The 24460-nt window shown below is 39.4% G+C and overlaps 1 protein-coding gene across 2 annotated transcripts in view; it reads right to left on the bottom strand.

The window, feature by feature from the left end:
* The window catches only part of diaph3 (diaphanous related formin 3), a 135508-nt gene extending 111262 nt beyond the window's left edge, over nucleotides 1-24246 (bottom strand). Inside the window, exons 1-9 of one of the 2 annotated variants that reach the window (XM_062975588.1) lie at nucleotides 23981-24246; nucleotides 15946-15978; nucleotides 14435-14611; nucleotides 12052-12156; nucleotides 11555-11685; nucleotides 8367-8441; nucleotides 8208-8277; nucleotides 6043-6179; nucleotides 5361-5466 (exon numbers count right to left, since the gene is read on the bottom strand). In XM_062975588.1, coding sequence (XP_062831658.1) covers nucleotides 5361-5466; nucleotides 6043-6179; nucleotides 8208-8277; nucleotides 8367-8441; nucleotides 11555-11685; nucleotides 12052-12156; nucleotides 14435-14611; nucleotides 15946-15978; nucleotides 23981-24121 — 975 coding nt within the window. In that variant the 5' untranslated portion in view covers nucleotides 24122-24246. The remainder of the gene's footprint in view (nucleotides 1-5360; nucleotides 5467-6042; nucleotides 6180-8207; nucleotides 8278-8366; nucleotides 8442-11554; nucleotides 11686-12051; nucleotides 12157-14434; nucleotides 14612-15945; nucleotides 15979-23980) is intronic. The other variant, XM_062975587.1, reaches the window with a different exon arrangement.
* Between the last annotated feature and the right edge of the window lie 214 nt (nucleotides 24247-24460).

Here is a 24460-nt window from a genome sequence, read left to right as displayed (position 1 = left end):
CTTACACTTTTTCCATAAATGTAGTAGTGTGACATTACAATAATGTGTAGCTTTATCGAAATTAAAGAGAAACAACAAGGAATTCTGAAGAATATTCATCTTGTCCTGTGACAAGTAGAATCTTTCAACTGTACTGACAGAAAACTCAGGCTCAATCAGATCATACCATTATTTAAATGTCAAAATGTTCTGTAGAAACAAGAGTTAGACTTGGAGTCTGGCTTCAGGCACCATGAGGCTGCTTGCTGAAAGCAATTCTTGAGCATCGTAATCTAAGCAAGACTAAGTCTGGATGAACACATTGTTTGCATGTAACTGTGGTTCTCGAGTCCTCATCTGTGACTTTGCACAAATAGGCCTTTCTACCCACACAAAGCATCTCTTGGGACCTTTTAGTGCTGAGCAATTTTTGATAATAGCCCCATCACTTTCTCTCAATTTCCAGTCTGTTGTGCAATATGGAAAGAATGCCAAGGGGAAGGGCTATGTGAACTCACAGAAGACCACAACAAGAACCACAGTTACAGGCAACCACTCTGTTCTTCTTTGTCATTGTTTCTGTGAAGCAAACAAATTGACAGCTATCAAGTTAGCTCACGCAATGTGAAGATCCATATTAAGTCACAAAGATGACAAGCAACAAATAAGATTGGGACTTATCATTTTTTTCAACTGTAGAAATTATGAATCAGAAGAGTGTTACTAAAAGCAAAAGTGTGGTTATATAGAAAAGAAGAATAAGGAATAGAAACCATTAGATAGTGAGTGCGAGGTTTGTAGAATTATCTCTGTATATATCTGTTTGTGTATGTCTGTGTAGGTGTGTAACTTATTGGTGTGTTTGATTTAATTTGTTGTAGTAGCTAGTTAGCTATGCAATTTTAGTTACATATTACAAATAATTGTGATTCTTTTTGTAAAAAACACAGCTTCCAAAATAGAGAACAAATGAATATATCATAAAACATATACAAAATTGGAAAAGCCAGTATTAACCTATTAGAATTAGAAAAATACCTGCCAAGAGAGGTACAGTTTAGACAGTCATAAAAACTGTCTAAACTTCATTTGTAAAAAAAACAAAAAACCTCTGAACAATGCAAAGTTGGAGTGAGAAAGTTCCAATTGATGCCGTTTTCAAGAAGAATACATGAAAATGGCATCAATTGGAACTTTCTCACTCTCTGATTTTGAACTGATCAGAGTGTTGTTGAACTGGGAAAAAACCATCTGATATATGTTGTACATGCTCATTGAGCGAAATGGGGCTACTGCCAAAAACTGTTCGGTTCTAGAATATTACAAGACAAGCTCTGCACAGGCACTAACATATTTGCCTAATTCCATGAGACCATGACAAAGAACCAACCCATTGCCTCTTCTACTATCAATCATGTATATCAGCTATATTCAACAAATGTTATCTTACAATGCCAGTTGCTTTTTGCTCTCATGTGATAATACTACTCTTACTAGATTTCACTCATACATCTTGATTATTCTTTATTAATTCTCTCAATGCTCAGTCTTTCATCCCACTCTAATACTGGTAAGATTACAAAGGAATCTTAACCACTTATTTCAAATTAGCCTTCATTACAATTATTACACATACACTTACATTCATCAGCCATTCTTCTCTTTTTCTGCTCTACCAGTCATCTCAAATTACAGAAACCCAAAGGTAATTTTCACTCCAAACAATCCTTTTCTACTTATTTCAACTGTCTTACATTTTTAAGTCCATAAGTCAGTAGTCCTGATGTTTCTATTTCAATCTTTCACCTTTTCATCTGCCAGTCATCATACCATTTTGTACTCAAACCTGTTTCTATCACTTGCCATTTTTCATGAATATCCAAAAAGCATAAGGAGATAGGGCAAAAAAATCAATTCATTTATTAATTTTGTAGCAATATCAAGTTTTTGCAATATTTATCAAAGTTTCCACTTGTATAGTATGCTAAACCATAACTTTAAAATTCCATAGATTTTCATGTTTTATAAGGAAATTAGAACATGTCGTAAGGAACTGGAATAAAATCAAGGTACTGTAAGGAAATCAACTCTCCCAAAAGCCTTTCTAATTATCCTTTTAAGAATTTACTTTTTAATCCTTTTTTTAAAAACAAAACAAAACAAAACAAGATCACCATGAACAGAATGAGCAAATCTACTTAACAGCCTGGTAAAGAATAATAGGCTTCTTCTTAATGGCATGGTTAATAGTATTAGCTTATTAGTTTGCCTGAAAAACCTATTCTTCTTGGCAAGACATGAAAGGGTCTTCTTAAATATTCCTCTTTGAGCTCTTTCATATTAAGTTACAAAGATTCTTCAACAGTTAATATTTCATGAAGGGATAATTTGAGCCTTACATCATCGTTATTATATTTTCATTTTAAGCAAATAATAATAACAACAATAAACCAAAGGAGTATTTTTCCAAACAACAGTACAAATACTCCCTTGATTACAAACATCCAGCTTACATCTAACTCTTAGTTACAAACAACGGTGAGACAACAGAAAGTGAGAGCAAAACTACTCCTAGGAAGGGAAATTCACTCCTGGAAGAGTTATTATTATTATTATTATTATTATTATTATTATTATTATTATTATTTCACTTCTATCCCGCTTTTCTCCTGTGGGTGGGATTCAAAGCGACGTACAACATATAAAATTCATACAAATACATCCAACCACCATACATAATCAGTTAAAACATCATTTACAACACAATAATGGCAAAATTCAATGCCTAAAATACATGTAAAACTGAAACGTAAAATCTAAACAAGAAACATATAACCATGCATGAAAATCAATAGGACCATTACACATAAGATATAAACCACATTTAGACATGAGAACATAGGGGGAAATATGGGGGAAAGTGTCTTCTCTAAAGTTTTAGCACAACAACCCAACATTTTCAAATTACAGGTACAGAAAAGGAGGAGAAATTCTGAACAGGGGCACAGACAGCAAAACAAACATCACAGGTAGCCATGGGTCTGAAATTTGTCTCATTTGTTTAATTCGTGTTTTTTATTTCATGTTGTTCATTAGGAATGTACAAAACGGTACACGTTTTGATAGAATGGAAATATCAGTGAAATGAAAAATATCAGTGAAACAGAAAAAGTGGAAATGGTAGCCGTTTCAGTGCGCCAAGCACTGCTTACTCGGCACAACACGGATTATCTTGATCCATTGCAGTCTGGTTTCCGGCCTGGCTATCCGACTGAGATGACATTGGTCGCCTTGGTAGATGATCTAAGTAGAGAGCTAGATGGGGGAGTGTGTCCCTTCTGGTTCACTTAGACCTCTCAGCGGTGTTTGATACCATCGACCATGATATCCTTCTGGACCGCCTCACGGAAATGGGACTTGGAGGCACTGTCTTCCGGTGGTTCCAGTCTTTCCTAGAGGGTCAGGTCCAGAAGGTGGTGCTGGGAGAGTCCTGCTCGACCCCATGGCCTTTGTCTTGTGGGGTCCCGCAGTGTTCAATTCTGTCCCCAATGTTATTTAATATCTACATGAAACTGCTGGGAGAGATCATCTGGAGTTTTGGAGTTCGGTGCAGATGGCGCCCAGCTCTACTACTCTTTTCCACCTGATGCCAAGGATGCTGTCCTGACCTTGAACCGGTGCCTGTCAGCTGTGATGGACTTGGTGAGGTTGAACAGATTGAAATTGAATCCAGACAAGACGGAAGTACTCCTGGTCAGCCATCGGGCTGTTCGGGGTGTTGGGTTGCAACCTGTGCTGGATGGGGTCACACTCCCCCTGAAGGCACAGTTTCACAATCTGGGAGTCCTCCTGGACTCAGCACTGACCCTGGAGGCCCAGGTGTCAACGGTGGCCGGGAAGGCCTTTGCACAATTAAAACTTGTGTACCAGCTGTGCCCATACCTTGAAAAGCCTGATCAGGTCATGGTAGTAAACTCCTTTAGTAACATCCAGGCTAGATTACTGTAACATGCTTTACGTGGCGCTGCCCCAGAAGAGTGTTTGGAAACTTCAACCCGTTCAAAGGTCAGCTGCTAGACTGCTCATGGGAGCGGTATATAGAGAAAGAACTACCCCGCTCCTGAAGCAGCTACACTGGCTTCCGGTTTGTTTCCGGACGCAATTCAAGGTGCTGGCTTTGGACTACAAAGCCCTATACAGTTCGGGCCCAGCCTACTTGAGGGACCGTATCTCCTTCTACCAACCCACCCGAGCCCTGAGATCCTCAGAAGAGTCCCTTCTCTCAGTCCCACCACCATTGCAGACACATTTGGTGGGAATGAGGGCCTTTTCGGTGGTGGCCCCACGGCTCTGGAACTCCCTCTCTAATGAGGCACGATCATCCCCTGCCTTACTGGCCTTTCGTTTGCAAATTAAAACCTTTCTGTGGAGATTCCCAGATGAATGATTATAGGCACTGTCGGTCTGATAATTTGATAATACCTGACAAATAACTTCAGTGGCCGGAGGTTATGGACATCTGTAAATGGTGCTTGCTGCAAGTTTTTAAAATTGTTTTATTTGATATGTTAGTTTGGTTTTTATATTAGGATGATGTTTTAATCTGATTATGTATTGCGGTTGGATGTATTTGTATGAATTTTATATGTTGTATGCTGCTTTGAATCTCACCCATGGGAGAAAAGCAGGATAGAAATAAAAAAATGTTTTAATTACATCACTTTCCACAACAGGTTCAAGTAACGTGTCTGAATCCATTTATCAATAAGGACCAGTTCCAGATTCTACTTTTATGAAGTACAGCCAATTAAATATACTGATGGGACAGCAATGTTCCAAGTTACATTATATAAACGAAGCATTTTAATATGTACTAACATTATCTGGAAGTACAAGAAGACAATATAATGTATTTGATTATACACTGCAAAACTACAGCAAAATCATAAGAGATTAGTGCAAAAACATTAAATTTATATTTTTTACTCAGGAATGTTTTGCTGGTATGTATATATCTTTTAAAATACGTGTACCACTATATTCCAAGTCACCTAATCTCTCCAACACTTGGTAAAATGAGAAATCTGTTTTGAAATAGCACTGTCAAATCGTCTGGGGAAAAGAGGGTATTGAGAGAGGCATAATAGGTTAAAAGCAAAGCACACTTCTGCTGTTTACACTGATTCCATATTATTTATATAAACAGGTATTAACAAGTCAATACAGAGTCATGCTTAGTCAATGTAATTGATTCTGCAGAATTTCCCTGCCTATCCATCTGCATCCAGAGCTGAGCAAATTCTAGTATTTTATTTCCTAAGGTAAACAGTTGATAGCCTGCTTTTATTTGCAATACAATGCCATAGAAAAGTATAATTTACTTGCAAATGGACTGAATTCCCTCGAAGACCTTCCACAATGGGGAAAAACCGATCAGTGTTCTTCTCTTCCGCTACTGTAGTCAAGGCTTCCAAAATTTTTTCAAGGCTACAACATTATAAGAGACAAACAAAGATTTGACAGATACATTAAAACAGAAATTTAAAGCTTAAAAAACAAAGATATTTTACTCAGCCTCTTTATACTCTCGTTTGATCACATTCCTCCATTTCGAATTCTACAGATTCTGCCAAATAGCATGGAATCACTTCTGCTATATCTGGTTAGCTTTTGTGGCTGCACAAATCAAATCACGTTTTATTGATTAGCCCATCGGCCGTATCAAAACATTTAACACATAGACATACATACAACATACAACCCGCGGTACAAAAGAAGTTAAAATAAACAAGCTGCACAAATGTTTATAAAACAGGCTCCCCTCCCCCGCGTAAATCTTGGCAGAATGTTATTTGCAAAAGACTCCAGCACAACAGGTCTAGCTTAACAAACATTCCACATGCTAAATAGAATGCTTAGTTTCAAAGGATTACTCTTTTTCGATACTCAACGGTAGGTTTGGCTCTGAACCTGATGACTTCCAATTAAAATTCTCACCTATGTTTTTTTTAAGTACATGTGTCTAATTTAATATGAAATGTGTGCACTCCATGCTGTACTTACATGTTTTCTTCTCCAACAATACATATTGCAGAAAGCAGCTTAGCTACATCTGTCATCATGTTGACTTGTCTGGGATCAATCGTTTTGGCCAGTAATGAAAAGCTTCTCTGTTCACCCATTATTCTCTCCAAACCATACTGAACAAAGCAAAAAAGTGAGATTGACAGAAATGAAAAGGTGATAGTTTGCAGCAAGGCTCCTAGGTACTGTCGGCATATACTCTAAATACAAGATTTAGCTGATTCTGCAGAGTGACAGAACATGCTTCCTCTCCTGTCCCCCCTGCAGCCCTTGACGCCACATTTGAATCTGCAGCATTGCCTAGCTTTCCAGGCCCGTTAACTCTTGGTTCTTCTCTGTGGTAATTCCATGTGATAATGGATGGGGAGGCCGGTTATATCCCATCCATGGATGTCTCCTCTTCACACCTGGAGAAATTACCCTATATGCTCATGTTAATATGTTTTGTGGCTTGATAAAGATATCAACCCACAAAGCCTAGATCAACTTATCTATGGTTCAAGGTAAATTTCCTGCTTCTTGGCAGGCGTTGGACTGGATGGCCCATGAGATCTATTCCAACTCGATGATTCTATGTACTTCAACTCCTATCAAAAAAAAGGAACCATTATTTTCTCTGAATAAAATGGTGAAAGACGGTTTTGATTATCGTAAAAGAACTTAAAAGAGGTGCCAACTTGCTGTATTCTCTCAGATATGGCAGTTCTTCTGGCTTTTCTGAATGCCAGACCAGGGAAATGGCAAGAATGACTAGAGGCAACTAGCTCACTCAAGTGGCATTAATACTTTCCCCTATTTGCAAAATGATATTTGACTCATCCATGGGTCATATCAAAATCCGTAATTTTGGCCCCTAAACTTGCCCTGACTTACACATGGGGCCAACTTGTACATGAGCAAATAACGGAATGTATAAATATCCATTTCCACACAGTAGCTGCTGGCAAAGCAGTAGGAAAGGTAAAAAGGAAAGAGTCATCTCCTTTTCCCTCTTCTATTTCTATTCTAAGCTATTCTAAAAATGTTTTCTTGTTGAGAAAGGCTATTTAAACTGTGTGACATAGAGGGATGGGGTAGCTCTCACTTAAGGGTACATGAGAAAGGTTGACATTATTCTTGCCACTCGCAGAGGGTGGAAGGAGCAACCCATTCAAGGATGTTCTGTTTTCAGTGCTGGAAAATTCTGAGGTTGACAAGTGGCTGAATTAGAAAAGAGAAAGTGCCCTTCTCCATTCAACTGATGGAAGATGTTCCATCAATAGCTAGGCTACATTTGATTCTGACCATAAATATTCCGGATAAGCAAAACAACATCTTCTTGGAACAAATGAAAAACATTCATAAAGCAATCCGTTAAAGAATGCATTCAAAAAGAAAACAGCTACAGAAATGGACATTTGATTGAATACCCAGATTTCTGAGGAAGTCTAATATTTTTCCATAGTACATAGTGCCTCCACACTATCCACAAACAAAGCAATGTTTAAAATGAGCTCATGCTAGCATCTTCAAATTATAATTCCCTATATTGCATTTAAATGAGCATAGAGTAGCAATCAAGTTGCCATTCAGATATTACTGCACAACAACTCCTAGCAGTCCTCACTATTAAATATGCTGGTCATGGGTGCATCTACATTGTAGAACTAATAGAGTTTGACATCACTTTAACTGTCATGGGTCCATGCTACAGAGTCATGGGAGTTGGAGATTTACAAGGTCCTCAAGCCTTATCTGCCAAAGAGTGTTTGACTACAATTCCCATGATTCCATAGCATTTTGCAATGACAATTAATGTGGTGTCAAATTAATAATTCTTTAGTGTATACTCTGAGGGTGCTGAAAGAAAATTTAATAAAATTTGGAGGGTTGTGTGATTTCCACACCTACTCTAAAGACAGTTATCAAAAGCTGACTTTGGATATGCAAAATGATGTGCAAAAATGTTGTGGGGCTTGTCCACACATTTCATCCAACGAATTCCAGTTCCCTCCAAAATATATCCTTCTAGTCACCGGGTCTGCACACAATTCAATATCAGGGTAATCCTTTGAAATTTTAATCAAAAGTAAATCTGCGCGTAAAGGGGGGTGCTCAGTAATATCACTGTTGCCTTAAGAAATTTAGCAAATGGAGTCACTGACCTTGTTATTCATAAAAGCCTTCAAACACTGTATGATCTTATGTTGTACCTTCTTCAAAATCTTGTCCTGACTAATGGGAAGAAATTAAAAAAAATTGAAAACATGAATGGAGGTTATTCTGTTCTTAACAAGAAAATTATAAAGCAGAGGAAGCCTTACTGTTTCGTTTCAACAAGTCTTTCCAAGGTGTCCAATAATAACCCAAGTCCTTCATGTCCAAAGTTCTCAACCCAGCTGCAAAAAATAAATATTGTTTTTATTACTAAATCAAATTGTTTTGATTTTGTCTATCAGAGCTCTAAACTAGCATTTTGAAGAGTACATAAAGCGTGTGCACCTGCTTTAAATTCTGGGACTGCCTCTTGCAGAATTTTGAGGTTTGTAGTTTAGAGAGGAGCCTTTGACATTCTCAGCCAGAGAGGTTCTCAACCAAACTCTTAACCAGGGCTATCTATAGGAAACCACTACTTTCCTGTTTCAACAACTGCACTCAATGCCAGTTTGTTTACGGGCACTATTCAAAGTGCTGGTCATGACATATAAAACTCAGGTCCAGGATATTTAGCAGATCACATGTATGAAATTGCCTGGGCCCTAAGATCCTCAGAAGATGCCCTTTTCTCAGTCCCACTTCCACCACAAGCACGGTTGATGGGGATATAAGAGGGACTTCTTTCTCGATGGCTACCCTTAGACCCTGGAACTTCCTGCCTAGGAAGGCTAGAATTGCCCCCTCAAATCTTTTTGTTCGGACAGGCTTTTAAAGAAGATTTTTAAAAACAAACAAGTGGGGTGCCATATAGTATTTTAATGATTTAAAATTATTTGTATGTTTAATTCTATTTGAATATTTATATGTTGTACATTTCAAGTCATGGTTTATTAATGTTGCCAGTCACTTTGCGTCGCAATCAAAGAGATGAAAATAGGATGTAAATAAATATAATCATCCTCATCACACAAGAATGACATCATCAATGCAAGTCAGGCATCCGAAGGGAGCATATTACCATCTGGGATGCTTGTAGGAGAATATATTCTTAGATGTTCTCACAATGTATTAACCTCGCAAATGGAACATAGAAGATCATTCCTCCAGCAGATCTCAGTCCTCAAGAAGGCATATGCCTTCAAAAGTAAAATTCCCAAGTAATTTAGGGAGTTAGATGTCATTACCTACCTAATGAATTTGGACTAGAAGTATATTAGCAGTGACATGTCTTTCATGGCCAGAATCACTGGGTTACTGTGAGTTTTCCAGGCTGTATGGCCATGTTCCAGAAGCATTCTCTCCTGACGTTTCGCCCATATTTATGGCAGGAATCCTCAGAGGTTGTGAGGTCTGTTGGAAACTAGGCAAGTGGGGTTTATATATCTGTGGAATGTCCAGGGTGGGAGAAAGTACTGAGCTCTACAGGCCAATGGATACTCCACCACAGACATCAGAAGAACTGCAAGACCAAGAACAAGCCACAAGAGTAAAGACAAATATCCACCCAGAGGAAATGTGTTCTTACCATACATCAAGGGAGCCACATAGGGAAGCTGATGAAGAAACACAACCTAGAAACTATCTACATACCCACTAACAAAATCCAACAAAAGCTACATTCAGCAAAGGACAAGGGAGATTATCTCACCACTGCAGGAGTCTACCATATATCATGCAGCTGTGAACAAGTACAACTAAAACTTGTGCACCAACTGTGCCCGTTCCTTGAGAAGCTAGATCTGACAACTGTGGTACATGCCTTAGTTACATCCCATCTGGATTACTGTAACGCGCTCTACGTGGGGCTGCCTCTGAAGAGTGCTTGGAAACTTCAGCTGTTGTTCTTGATTTACTGTCCTGCTTTTCGACTACACAGAGAAGCTACTGAAATCCACAAGCATGTGGACAATTTCATTTAGAAAGGAGCAAACCATGAAAATGAACAAACTCTAGCTACTAGTTTAAACAAAACCTCTAAAATCAGGACAGTAAATAAAGAACAGCTATCTGAAAACAGAGGAACTCCACGCATGAAACAATCAGGGCTAGCTAACATGTCCCAACAAAGGATTCCCCCGGCAGGAAGCAGCCAGGCTGTGAAGCTGCAAGGCTATTCAATGGTAATCAAGCTGGCCAACTGCAACATTCACACCTGCTTCCAACAGACAAAAGTTCTTTCTTTCTCCCACCCTGGACATCATTCTACAGATATATAAACCCCACTTGCCTAGTTTCCAACAGACCTCAAAATCTCTGAGGATGCCTGCCACAGATGTGAGCAAAATGCTTCTGGAACATGGCCATACAGCCAGAAAACTCACAGCAACCTTGGTTAATTTCCATAAACTGTTCCAGTCAGCAATCTGGATGCTGTATTCTGTACAAGATAAAGATTCTCCAAGTTCCAAACATGTCTAGCTGGATCTAGTTACTAGTTTGATTTCTAGAAATTGCAAATATTAATGGTACTACATTAGGACAGTTTTAATGTCACAGATCACATACTGGATAGCATCATGGTGTAACAGATATGTAAGCAAAATATTTGGCTTCATTTGTTTTTTCTTCATGCTGTTTTATTAACAATACAAATCATACCAGGTTAATATTACAGATTAGTCATCTCATTCCATATATAAAAGGGTGCATTTTCACTATTGCAAACATAAGTTGGACACATATAGGAGGTAACAAGGGTGGGTACGTTTGAGGACAAGACCTTATACAGTCCCCAGCAATACCTTAGGAACTAAGTTATGAAACATATTAACATTTGGTGTTCATAAATTCATAATCAATTTATAAGCAGACCTCGTGATAAAACAATACAGATCTTATTAAGTGTTGATTTAATCAAATTCTAATCTCAGTTCAAGGGACCTTTTGACATGATCAAAATTATATGGAGATTAATTTAGCAGCAACACAATGAGCAACACAGATTGAATACACCAATAGCAATAGCATCATAGCATCATCATGCACAGAAGGGACTTTTCCGAGCTAGTGCAAAACAAAATTCAGCCCTCAGCACAAATATCAGTCATTTTATCCCACTTTGAAGTCCAGTTCTACTATCTCATGGAAACCATGCAAAAATATTAAGCTGACAAGTTCCTATTTTTAAACTAGGAGCTTGCAGGTCCAGGAAGATTCACCAGTTACAAACTTTGGCAAATCAAATAAAACATCAGAACCCTTAAGTCAGACAATTAAATTTATATTTAATGAAAGATCTTGTAAAACCTTAATGCATTTGCTTAATGAAGAAAAAAAGATACACAAACATTGCCACATAAGATTACAGTTTGTTACAAAGCAAAGCATTCTTACATAGGATTATGGCATGAATTACCTGACAGGGTTACTGGTCAATGACACACGAAGGGATTCTAAGCAACTGATAAGTTTTTCATCAGCTGTTCCTGTTTTCAATTCATATATGAATTCCTGAGGCGAGATCTGTTTGTTGCTTTTGAAGGATCCCTGAAAGACAACAGTCACTTATTGTAATTCTTTTACGAGCCCTTTTTTGAACTGAGATACGTGAGCATCACATATATTATTTTCACAACATTTTAGAGTTACCATAATCAAGGCTACCACTGAACCTGCTTTAGACACAACAAGATCCAGTACTTTATTCAATACACAATATACTTTTATTTTATCAAAATCCTCTGTAGTATGCATACAAACAAAGGCATGCCAATATGAAGTTGGTTATGTTTGCTCGGATGTAATTGGAACAAAAACTCTATGAAAACTTTGAGCTGAATTTGTTTTCTTTGTTGATCTGTATTAATGCTTCTGAATAAAGTTCTCTCTCTTTCCCATTTTATGAATATTTACCACTTTAGAAGCAGTATCCATATACCGCATAACCATCTCTTTTTTGGTACTGAAGTCTTTTTCTCTCAGTGGAGCCTTTCGATCTTCATTTAAATTCATATCTTCCTAAGGACAAAAAACAGCATAGATATTACAGCAAACCTATTCTTTCCATGCAGTGTAAACAAAATCACTTAATAGTATGCAAAAACAGGATGGGAATTTTTCCTTTAAAAAAAAGCACAAGGAATATACCTAGCAATTTATACAGAGTATAACAAACAAGAAGGTAATTGCTTTTATTCCCCAAGGATTTTACGGCCTAAATTACAACCAAAAAGGATGACAGAACATGGAAATAGTAAAGCAGAAGGTAATGAAAGGTGTGCAGAAGAACTAAATGATTGTTTTAAGAGAAAATTTACACGTTTAGACCATAGTAACATCTATGCCATATTAGTTCAAACTAACCATATAGTTAATTGGATCAATAGAGGCAAGCAGTAATCCTTGCAAGCGGATGATTGGGCTGGCAAAGAAGGGACTGATAGCTCAACTATGTCAATTCCCTCTCAGGCAATTGAGCAGAAGCACTTTTATACTAAACCCATGAAAAAGGACTGTTCCTCCACTATCGGCAGTGTAACACAAAATATTATTCTCTTTGGCAAGTTCAATTAAAAATTACATGATAAAGGCTTTGTTATTTGTTTGTTAGTTTTAACAAGAGCTCTTTTGACAGAAGTGGGGAATCTATGGTCTTTTAGCTGTATCTAGAATTTATCTCCAATCAGTTATAGTCCAATGGTTGGAGTTGGAGAGTATTGATTCCCTTCTTTTCTAGCTTTACTTGTTAAGGCCAAATATATTTGATTTTGCTCAAATATGTTTATATGTGTGATGTCCCATGGACCCTTGGGCCATGAACCTGACTCCATTGTGGACCATAGTGATGAGGAAACAAGTTTTGTGCCATTTCAGCAAGACTCTGCCCCGTTCCAGATGTTCCCTATTGACAATTCTAGTTCAACACTCATTAAAAAGGCCCTTGAAACGGAGTCTTCTCTTCCCAGTTCCCCTCCCTTTGATAGAAGGATGTTTGTGGAAACTAACAGGCAGGAGAAAGCTGGCAGGAGACGAAGCGCGCGATTAGCAGCAAGGGAATCTGTTGATTAACCTATTTTCCCCTGAGAATTCTAAGGGAGGATTGCATCTGGTCAAGATGTTGTTCTAGCTCTTTTCCCTTGGGAAAAGAGCATTTGAGACACCTGTTCTAAGGGAAGATTTGAAGTTCTTTAAAAGTTCTGTGTGCTGGCTAGCCAGCGCAGAGTCAACGTGTCAGTTTGGAGGATTATCTTCAATTCCAGCCAAGTGTGGACCGTGTTTGGATCCACTACCTTCCAGCCTAGCTGTGCCTTGTCTAGCCATGTTTCCGAGCCTTGCCTAGCCGTGTTCCTTGCCTTGCCTTGCCGTGATTCCAGCCTTGTCTTCAATTCCTTGCCTTGGACTTGCTTTTGAACTCTAGAAAAAGACTTGGACATTTCCCCACTCAAACTGCTTGGAAGTTTGAGTGCGTTTCGGTTTTTGGATTACAAACTTTAAACTCTAATATTAGACATTGGACAATATATTACTGGACTATATTTGACCTTTCCTGAAAGGTCTATTGATGAACTATATCTTCTGCTTATTTTCATTTTAATTTCTTAATTCCTTAATAAAGATATTAGATTGTTTATTGGCCTCGGTGTATTGGTTTCCAGTGCTCTCGCAGCCTGGGGTGTCACAATATGTGTGATACACTTCTTAGATTTTTTTAAAAAATTGTGTCAGAAGCAACTTGAGAACATACTACAAGTCACTTCTGGTGTGAGAGAATTGGCTGTCTACAGAGACGTTGTCCAGGGGACACCCAGATGTGTTACCATCCTGCTGAGAGGCTTTTCTTATGTCCCTGCAAGCTAGAGCTCATCCCGTCTCACGGATTCGAACTGGCAACTTTCAGGTCAGCAACCCAACCTTCAGGTCAGTAGTTCAGCCAGCACAAGGGTTTAACCCGTTGCACCACCACAGCTCTCAGATTCTCAGATGTCACCCCACAATTCAAAACGTTACAAACAAAATGAACTCTAAATGGCTTTTACAAGAAGGCTAAACTGGTGATGTGTGGGGGTCTGAACCCTTGTCTCCTAGTGTAACACTCAAAAAACTACATCATACTGGTGCTTAACCATCAGTCACCATCAATTGTTTTGGTGGTGTTTGCATGTAATTTTTGCCATGCTCTTCCATCCCCTCACCCCAGGAGATAAATGTTGAAACACAGTTAGAACCACATTTAGAACATTTCATATTCTATTAAAGAAAAACCTTTCACTATCACAACCCATTGAACAATTCTTACCATCATTTTTTCAAAAAGTGCAAGAATTTCTGCATCTGTTAAAGGTGTAGGAATGAAGCTATCTACATCTGCAGACAGGGGCCAGTCACCAATTGAAGAATCTGATTGTTTCATATTTGGCAGAATTGGTCTCTCTTTCTTGCTGCCCGGAATCCGTATGCTAGAAAATTTATCAAACTAAACAACAAAAAGGAATGAGTGTATCTAAAATTATTATTCAGCCCAAATATGCATGATACCCCATTGTGCTTCAAATTTTAACATCACAGATTTAGAACAGCCTTTTTTAATGATACGGAAACTATAATCATTTTCTACCAACCTCAAATAATGTAATGCCCTTTATTATATCAGGAAGCAACCACTAATGAATTTGTTTGAGCTTAGTCCTGCACAATTTGACATTTGAGTCTTCTTATGGAGCAGATGCTATTCATTCTGAAAAAGCAGTACATTAAAGAGCTGATTGGAAGTTGACTCCCGCACAACTTTTAATCTTCTGAGGTTATGCTTATTTATTTTTATTTTTCTCTTTGTGTGTGTGTATGGGGGGGGAGCTAACACATATTTCATTACTTCAGAGTCTAAGTATGAGTCTAATGTTAAAGAAAGGGTTTCAGAATACTTTTTTCTACCACAAGGTCTTGTTCATTCAAGAACGGAGAAAGAATTTTGAAAGACTGATATAATAGCTATGGAATACTGATAAAGTAGTAAAGAAAATCTGACAATGCAGCTTGGTGTTACACATTCAATTTAGTTTGACTTCAGATGAGGTCATCTGTGGCAAGGGTCAATTTTCTCTTCCATACAAGGTGCCAAACAAATCAGCCAAAAATGCCAGTTAATAGTTACTGGAAATTCATATATGGATTTATTACCAATTTTATCATTTCTATTTCTGGGATAGTGTAATGGGTTGCTGTAAGTATTGTAAAAGGTAAGCTGCCACTCCAGGACCAACAATTGAATGTTTGAGACATTTTTGTTTTATGGTGGGGGTTGTTTTATTTATTTTACCTGAGCATTTGATTGATTTTGCATGTATTAGCATTTAGAAAGTGTTGAATGAAGCTCAAGATACATGAAAAATGTACTGGCTTTTCACTCAGTTTTTGTCTTTTCTATTCTTCCTCCCCATACTTCCTTTTATGGAGCAAACGATATCTGACTTTTGCATCGAAACTTGGCAAGCAATATTTTACTCACAAACCAGACCTAGCTATCAGTCAGAACATAGTTTTCAATTAAACTTTGCAGTCAATCTTGCTTGGCTAGGAAGCAACAGCAAAAGACAGCTTACTACAGAAGTGTGAGATGGCATAACAGAAGGACAGAGCGTGCAAGCCTGAGGCAAATTCATCCAACACCAAAGCATTATTTGGCATTACATCTGAAGTGAGTGACTGTGTTTCAGTAAACAGCCAAATTTCTAGGACAAAAAGTATAACAGTGCTAGCTGTTAAGACACAGAGTTTGCTAAGAACAAAACAGAAGCAAAATTATCTTACCACATCATCTGTCAGCGTCTTGATGTGCAAGTGCTGTAAATAAAGACGCAATCTGTTAAAAATGTAACTTGAAGCAAAGCAAGCATATTCCACTTTTGATATGCTAGTGATTATCTTTCAGTTCTGTCCACCAAGTACAGGCACACAGAGGACTGCTCCTATTAAGCAAAATTTAGTAAGCCAAAGTATATATTACCAACTCCTATCTCAAACTTTGAGAAGATAAAATGATAGCTCGATGCAATGACTTGTCTGGGGAAAAATTATTTATTTTATATCATGCATTTATATCCCTCCTTCCTCCCAATTACTTTATAACAAGCAGTTCAATGGTCTATATCAGGGGTCCTCAAACTTTTTAAGCAGAGGGCCAGTCCACAATCCTTCAGACTGTTGAAGGGCCGGATTATCATTTGAAAAAAAATACAAACAAATTCCGATGCACACTGCACATATCTTATTTGTAGTGGAAAACAACAATAACAATGAAAGACCAATACAATATTTAAAAATGAAAATAATTTTAACCAACCCAAACCTATCAGGATTTCAATAGGAAGTGTGAGCCTGCTTCTGGCCAATGAGACAGTCAGGTTAATTAGGATTGTTGTTGTTGTTGTTGTGTGCCTTCAAGTCATTTCAGACTTTGGGCGAGCCTAAGTCCAAAATTATTTATTTATTCATTTACTACATTTATATCCCACCCTTCTCACCCAAAAGGGAACTCAGAGCAGCTGTATGTACGTACAATCTATATATATAAATGAGTGATGACATCTCGGCGACCCACAAAACAACAAAACTACAGGCCCCCCAACCTCGAAATTTGACAACACAATCCATCATCCATGCCTCTAGGTTGATACAACAAAAAGAAAAGAAAAATAAAGTCCTAATTAGAGGGAGAGCAATAATTGTTTTTATCCAATTGCTGCCAGTTTAGAGGGCTCATCTCTGCCCACTTGGTCTCCTAGCAACCAACTCAGTCGAGGGGACAGCCAGGGTTCAGTTAGGGGACAGGCAGATTTAGGCCTCACTTAGGATTATTCCACAGATTATCTAATTTGCACTGGATTATATGGCAGTGTAGACTCAAGGCCCTTCCACACAGCTGTATAACCCATTTATAATCTTATATTATCTGCTTTGCACTGGATTATCTTGACTCCACACTGCCATATAATCCACTTCAGTGTGCATTTTATCCAGGTGGGTAGAAGGGGCCTCATATAATCCAGTTCTAAGCAGATGATATAAAATATTTTATTTCCCATACCACCGTACTTTGCCACAGCAACGCATGGCCGGGCACAGCTAGTATATTATATTATTAGCATAGCACAATATTAGCATTATATATTACTATATTGAACTATACCACTATACTGTAATATTATATGTAATACATAACATATAATTAATATTATATGGTATTATTATTAGTATTATATTGTATAACATTATAATATTATTATCAATATCATATGTATATACAATATACTATATTATTAAAACTGATATAAAAATATTATATTATAAATGAGGGCGGGGGCCAGGTAAATGACCTTGGAGGGCCGCATCCGGCCCCTGGGCCTTAGTTTGGGGACCCCTGGTCTATATGATTTCTATTGACTATTGGACAGATTTCATGCTGGTATGCAATCTGAGAAGTCCAAAAAGATCCAAAATTTACCCCCTCTCCACCCACACTCCCATTATCACAGACTGTATTGCCTTCAAAAATATACAGTATACTACATGCAAGTACATTTATGGAGTCTCACACTTGTCGAAGTGTTGAATAGTCTTCCCATAGCCCAGTGCCATTACAATTTCTACAGAACACACAGGATATTACTTTTTTTTTTGCTGATTAATCTTAATCTCTAATCTTAAAGATTGAAACTACATCCAGAAGTTAATAAAAACTTATACTAGCTCTCCCTCTTACTGGAGGAGTCCTTTGCAACTATATGTGTGACAGAGAAGGGATACATGGTCTCTATGGAATTCTTTCTAACTTAAGGCTACCAACCCAGTACTCAAATACAATATCTTGACCAACCACTGTGATAGTGATATCTGCACAAATATACAGTAGAGTCTCGCTTATCCAACATAAACGGGCTGTTGGATAAGCGAAAATGTTGGTTAAGGAAGGATTAAGGAAAAGCCTATTAAACGTCAAATTACGTTATGACTTTACAAATTAAGCACCACCAAAACATCATGTTCTACAGTGCAGAAGCACCCATTGACTAGAATGGGTATTTCACTGAATACATGGAATATTTTTGAAATAAACTTTATTCAAGTTTCTCGTAATCCACTTTTTATTCATGCAGCAGACTGTTAGATAAGGAATATCCAAAGCCATGTCAGCAATCAGTAAAACAAAATTCAACTTCTGTTGAAATGATTTTTCTGCTACTGGTAGCAAGATAATGTATGATAACTGCTATATAACAACATCATTAGCACTTCTGCATATTCTTGCAAAAAAAACAACAACACAGGTATAGGAAACCTGTATAGGAAAAAGTATGTTTTTCAATTTTAAGCAAACTACAGTTATATGATCTGCCCCATCTCCCCTCCAGCTGCATGGAAGAAGAAATATGCTTGGCTGCCTGAAATGGGAGCTGTTCCTCCCAAGTTTACTTTGATGATATTTCTTTCTTGACCTGAAAAACTCTGTAATGTTTGTTTCAATTTTTATGTATTGCTGCAAATTGATCATATCAAATTCTCTCATTAATATGTTACAGAGAAATTCAGCCTTCACCTTCTCTGTGGTTATGTAGTTTGCATTATTACTGGCATGATTCTGACATGTCAGAAAAAACCACAAAGACTTGCCAGAAATTAGAAGACTGCGCTGAATGACTGCAAAGGAATGTGCATCCAATTGCCTATGTGTTCTCTCCACTCATTAAACTGAAGTTTGTAGAGTTTTAGATAATTCCAGCTTCTACCTGATTTAACACTTGCCATCCCACTATTGAAAACACTATCTAAACCAGTGTTTCAAAACTAACAATTGCCAAATCCAGAAGCTCTCCTACCTCCATGAGAAATAAGAAACACTGGGCTCTGCAAGTAATTCCTGCAGGAGCCAGGAAAGAAAATTCCACCTGAACATTAGAAAGAATTTCCTGACTGTAAAGAGCTGTTCAGAAATGGTGGAGGGTCCTTCCTTGGAGGCTTTTAAATAGAAACTGAAGAGCCATCTATCAGAGGTACTTTAATTGTGCTTTTCCTGCATGGCATGGGATTGGACTTCATGGCCCACGTGATCCCTTCCAACTCTATGATTCTATGATCTATTAATACAGTTTGACACCAGATTCACTGCCATGGCTCAATGGCATGGTATCCTGGGAATTAGGCACCAGAACTCTAGCAGAGAAGGCTAAAGAAATTACATCTCTAATGATTCCACGTCATTGGGCCATAGGCGTTAAAGTGGTGTGTAACTACAAGAGTCCTGCAGTATAGTTGCACCCTGAACTTCAAAACCTCTGGGATCTTTTATACTTTGTTGAGACTTCTAACTATTGGAAATAACTGCACCCAGTCTCTGGGTACATATCATTTTGGAAATAAATGGCAATCAACCTCATTGTAAAGGAAAAAATGATGTCATATCTGTTTGGCAAATGTGAATCTCCAAGAACATGTGGAGACCACCTTTTGAAAACCACTAGTCAAGAAAAGCATGACCTTGGAAGTCAACCCTTTGAACAAGTGATATTCATAAGCATGCATGTAATGGCACACAGATAACTCAGCTGTTAAACTGAAGAACCATGTCTTTAAACTGCCATGGATAAAGACATGCTACTACAAATGTATCTGGTTAGCAGAGGATGGTTGTTTCTTTGAAGTTGTAATTGCAGTTGCCCAAAACATATACTCTCCCTTGAAACCGTTTAGTTTAAAATATGCACTCAGAGATTAAAAAAAGTCTTCTTTAAAAATAACTTATTTTGTTTGCTTACAAACATCTTGTATTAATTCACCATACAGTCACATGTCTATAACCCCTCCCACACCAAAAAGGTCAGTCAAACTGGCAAATCAACATACACATAGAATACAGGTTAGCAAATATATACATTAACAAATAAATAGTGAAAGGTTGCTATTTCCAACACTACCCACCCTTGAGTCAGAGCATATACTGCCCAATCCTCCTTACTTTACCTCACAACCTCTGAGGATGCCTGCCATAGATGTGGGCGAAACGTCAGGAGAGAATACTTCTAGAACATGACCATACAGCCCGGAAAACATACAACAACCCTGTGATCCCGGCCATGAAAGCCGTCGACAACACTCCTTACTTTTATCTGGGACCTAATGTAAATAAACATGCAATTGAACATTTACTAGTTCATACAGGAATTAATTTGGTGTTTAAACATGTTTCTTGATATTTTTGCCTATTTCTCTGCTTTGGTTTCTAGTCCACACAACTAGGATCAAGAGTTCTCCTTTTCCATTCCTTGAAGCACCAACTCCCCTCATTAATCTAGAGATATGTGCTGTCTTGCTCTTTTTAACACAGCTACAACATCTAACTGGTCCAGAGACAGGCTCTATATATGACACAGCAACCCTGTGGTCTCCTTACTCCTCCATTTATTCTTTCTCAGTAAGACAGACTAAGGAACTCACTCCTCCAAACAAAAAACCATTAAGAAGAATTCCAGAGGGAACAGATACCCATGACTTGCTGAGTCTTTCATTCCAAGAGTAAAGATAGCTGAGCAGTTCTACAAAAATAGCTGCTCCTGCAAGCAACAGACACACCATCTTCTGACTGAAAACTCTCATTCTTTTCTCTGTGTGTCATTCTTCCAGGAACAGGCAAGAAAATTTACAATAGAAGAACAGGTAAAACATCACTTGCTCGTCCTCTCTGGAGACTATAACTGTACTCCATATGATAGCACAAGCAGCTGCATGTACTCTCAACAAATACTGGCAGAGTTGGGTGGAGGGCTAACTCAGAATTCTAGGAGTTGTCATTCACCCACACCCAGAGAGCCCCGTAAACCCTGCCGATGATGGATCTGGACCAAACCTGGCACACATACCCAACATGATCAACCTAAAATATTGCTGAAGTTTGGGTGAAATTAACGTAGGATGATAAGAGTTGTAGTTCACCCACCTAGAGAGCACTGGGAATGCTACCGGTGATTTATCTGGATAAATTGGGCCCACATATCCAACATGACCAACTTTAAGTACTGGTGGGGCTTTGCGGAGGGGGCAATGACAGAGGATGATGGGAGTCCTAGCTAGAACAGTCAGCTTTGGTTGCCTTGGTTGGTGACCTACGAAAAGAGCTAGACCAGGGGACTGTGTCCCTGTTCTCCTGGATTTCTCAGCTGCTTTCAATACCATTGCCCATGGTATCCTTCTGGGTCGTCTCGCCAGAATGGGACTGGAAGACACTGTCTTACAGTGGCTCTGGTCCTTCCTGGTGGGCCGTACCCAGAAGGTAGCGCTGGGATTCAACTCCTGGTAGAATCCCCAGCCATTTACCTGTAGAGCTCCTCAGGGTTCCTATTGTCCCCCATGCTGTTCAATATATACATGAAATAGCTGGGAGGGGTCATCCGGAGTTTTGGAGTACGGTGCCACCTATATGCAGATAACACCCAACTTTACTACTCCTTTTCCACCTTATATCCAGGAAGCTGTCCTGACCCTAAACCAGTGCCTGTCATCAGTAATGGACTGAATGAGGGCAAACAAATTGAAATTTAATCGAGACAAGACAGAAGTAGGTAAAGGTAAAGGTTTCCCCTGACGTTAAGTGCAGTCATGTCTGACTCTGGGGGTTGGTGCTCATCTCCATTTCTAAGCCGAAGAGCCGGCGTTGTCCGTAGACACCTCCAAGGTCATGTGGCCGGCATGACAGCATGGAGCGCCGTTACCTTCCCGCTGGAGCGGTACCTATTGATCTACTCACATTGGCATGTTTTCGAACTGCTAGGTTGGCAGGAGCTGGAGCTAACAGTGGCCGCTCACGCTGCTCCTGGGGCTTGAACCTGGCACCTTTCGGTCTCCAGCTCAGTGCTTTATTATTTATTTTATTTATTTATTTCCAATATTTCAATCCCGCCCTTCTCACCCGAAGGGACTCATGGCGGCGTACAATTGGCAACAATTCAATGCCTACACATCATTAAAACAAACAGCATATAAAATCTATTACAAATAGTTAAATACAGTATAAAATATAAAACATATGGTTAAAATCCGTTCATCCAATATCCTCATGCTTTATCCATACATCAGTCTGGGTCATCTTTGTCAGTTATTCATTAAAAGCCTGAGCACATAGCCATGTTTTTTTAACGCACTTCGCCACCGGGGCTCCTTAAGACAGAAGTACTCCTGGTCAACCTGAAGGCAGACCAGTGAATAGGGATTCAACCTGTGCTGGATGGGATTACACTCCCCCTGAAGACACAGGTTTGCAGTTTGGGGGTTGTTCTGGACTCAGCATTGAACCTGGACGCCCAGGTATCTGTGGTGACCAGGAGGGCCTTTGCACAATTAAAACTCATGCATCAACTGTGCCCGTTCCTTGAGAAGCTAAATTTGGCCAAGGTGGCACATGCCTTAGTTACTGAACACTATTTGTGTCTTAATATTTGCACTAAAAGGTGTGATGCAAGGCCAGAAAATTATTTATGTTCTTTCAAATATGTTCTGCCTACTTGATCTTTATGAAACAAATTGCATTTATTTCCCTTGGCATACAGACCTATCATGACCAACTTTAAATATTGGTGCTGGAGGAGAGGGATTGGCCTGAGATGATGAGAATTGTGGTTCACCCACAATCAAAAGAATACTCTGAAGCCAGTAGACAATAGATCTGGGCCACACGTGGCACACAGACCCAACATGACCAACTTTAGTGGTTTGCTGTGAGATTTCTGGGCTGTCTGCCATGTTCTAGAAGCATTTTCTTCTGACATTTCACCCACATCTATGACAGGCATCCTCAGAAGTGTGAGGTGTGTTGGAAACTAGGCAAGTGGGGTTTATATATCTGTGGAAAATCCAGGGTGGGAGAAAGAACTCTTGTCTGTTTGAGGCAAGTGTGAATGTGGCAACCGATAAGCCTGATTAGCACTGAATAGCCTTGCACCTTCAAAACCTGGCTCCTTCCTGCCTGAGGGAATCCTTTGTTGGGAAGTGTTAGCTAGCCCTGATTGTTTCATGTCTGGAATTCCCCTGTTTTCAGAGTATTGTTCTACATAGAGAAGCCATTGAAATCCACAAGCATGAGGGCAATTTCAGCAAAAAGGAGAAAACAATGAAAATGAACAAACTCTGGCTACCAGTATTAAAAAAAAACTCTAAAATCGGGACAGTAAATAAAGAACAACACTCAGAAGACAGAGGAACTCCTGACATGAAACAATCAGGGCCAGCTAACACCTCCCAACAAAGAATTCAGTTAGGCTTTGAAGGTGCAAGACTATTCAATGGTAATTGAATAGCCTTGCACCTTCAAAGCCTAGCTGAATTCAAGTGGCCAATTGCAACATTCACACTTGCCTCAAACAGACTAGACTTCTTTCTCCCACCCTGAACATTCCACACATATATAAACCCCACTTGCCTAGTTTCCAACAGACCTCACAACCTCTGAGGATGCCTGCCATAGATGTGGGCGAAACGTCAGAAGAGAACGCTTCTGGAACATCGCCAGACAGCCCCGAAAATTCACAGCGACCCAGTGATTCTGGTCATGAAAGCCTTCGACAACACAACTTTAGTGGTGTTTGAAGGGAGATTTACCCAAGGTGATGGGAATTTTCTAAAATAATTTGTAAGAGCCACAGTAGAACGTTACAAAATCCCCAAAACCAGGCACCGCCTGTGCAAAGTCTGAGAAGACAGAGGAAAGGCTGAACTTTCGATGGTTTTTCGTTGAGACTGGGCTTTTTGCGAGAGGAAAGACTGGGTCGGAAGTCCGCCAGCTGCAGCCTCAGATACTCACGAACTTGGCCTTTTTGCTGCTACTACTGCCGCCGCCTCCTCCGGCCTCCCAGCCGAGCCCGTCTCTGGTAGAAGGGTCCCCGCGAAGGGGCTGCTTCTCCCGCGCCTTCCCTCGGGCAGGAGGCCGCGGACCCCGCTCCATGGCAACAAACGAGGCTCCTCCGAGTCCCACCTTCAAATAAACGCCGCTTCCCAAACGGGCATCCAAATCCTCCCGCCACCACTCTCCGACCTCCCCTTCCGGATAGGCAAGGCCGTTCTATTGGGCGCGTGCCCCGTCAGTCCACGCGTTCTCGTTTCTGATAGGTGGAGGGTGACTCACGTCTCGGCAATTCTCAACCGTTCCGACTCCTGGCAGCCGCCTGAGCCTGGAATGTCTACTTGTTTAACTCCCTGCGCATGCGCGCTTGAGGGCAATGAAGCCCTCCCTGAAGACCCTACAGGTGAGAGTCACACTAAGAATGTGCAATGGGCCCTGCCT

Source organism: Anolis carolinensis, chromosome 3, assembly GCF_035594765.1.
Source record: "Anolis carolinensis isolate JA03-04 chromosome 3, rAnoCar3.1.pri, whole genome shotgun sequence".
Lineage (NCBI taxonomy): Eukaryota > Metazoa > Chordata > Lepidosauria > Squamata > Dactyloidae > Anolis > Anolis carolinensis.
The sequence above is the reverse complement of the archived record's forward strand: the minus strand, read 5'-3'. Positions and strand labels throughout refer to the sequence as shown.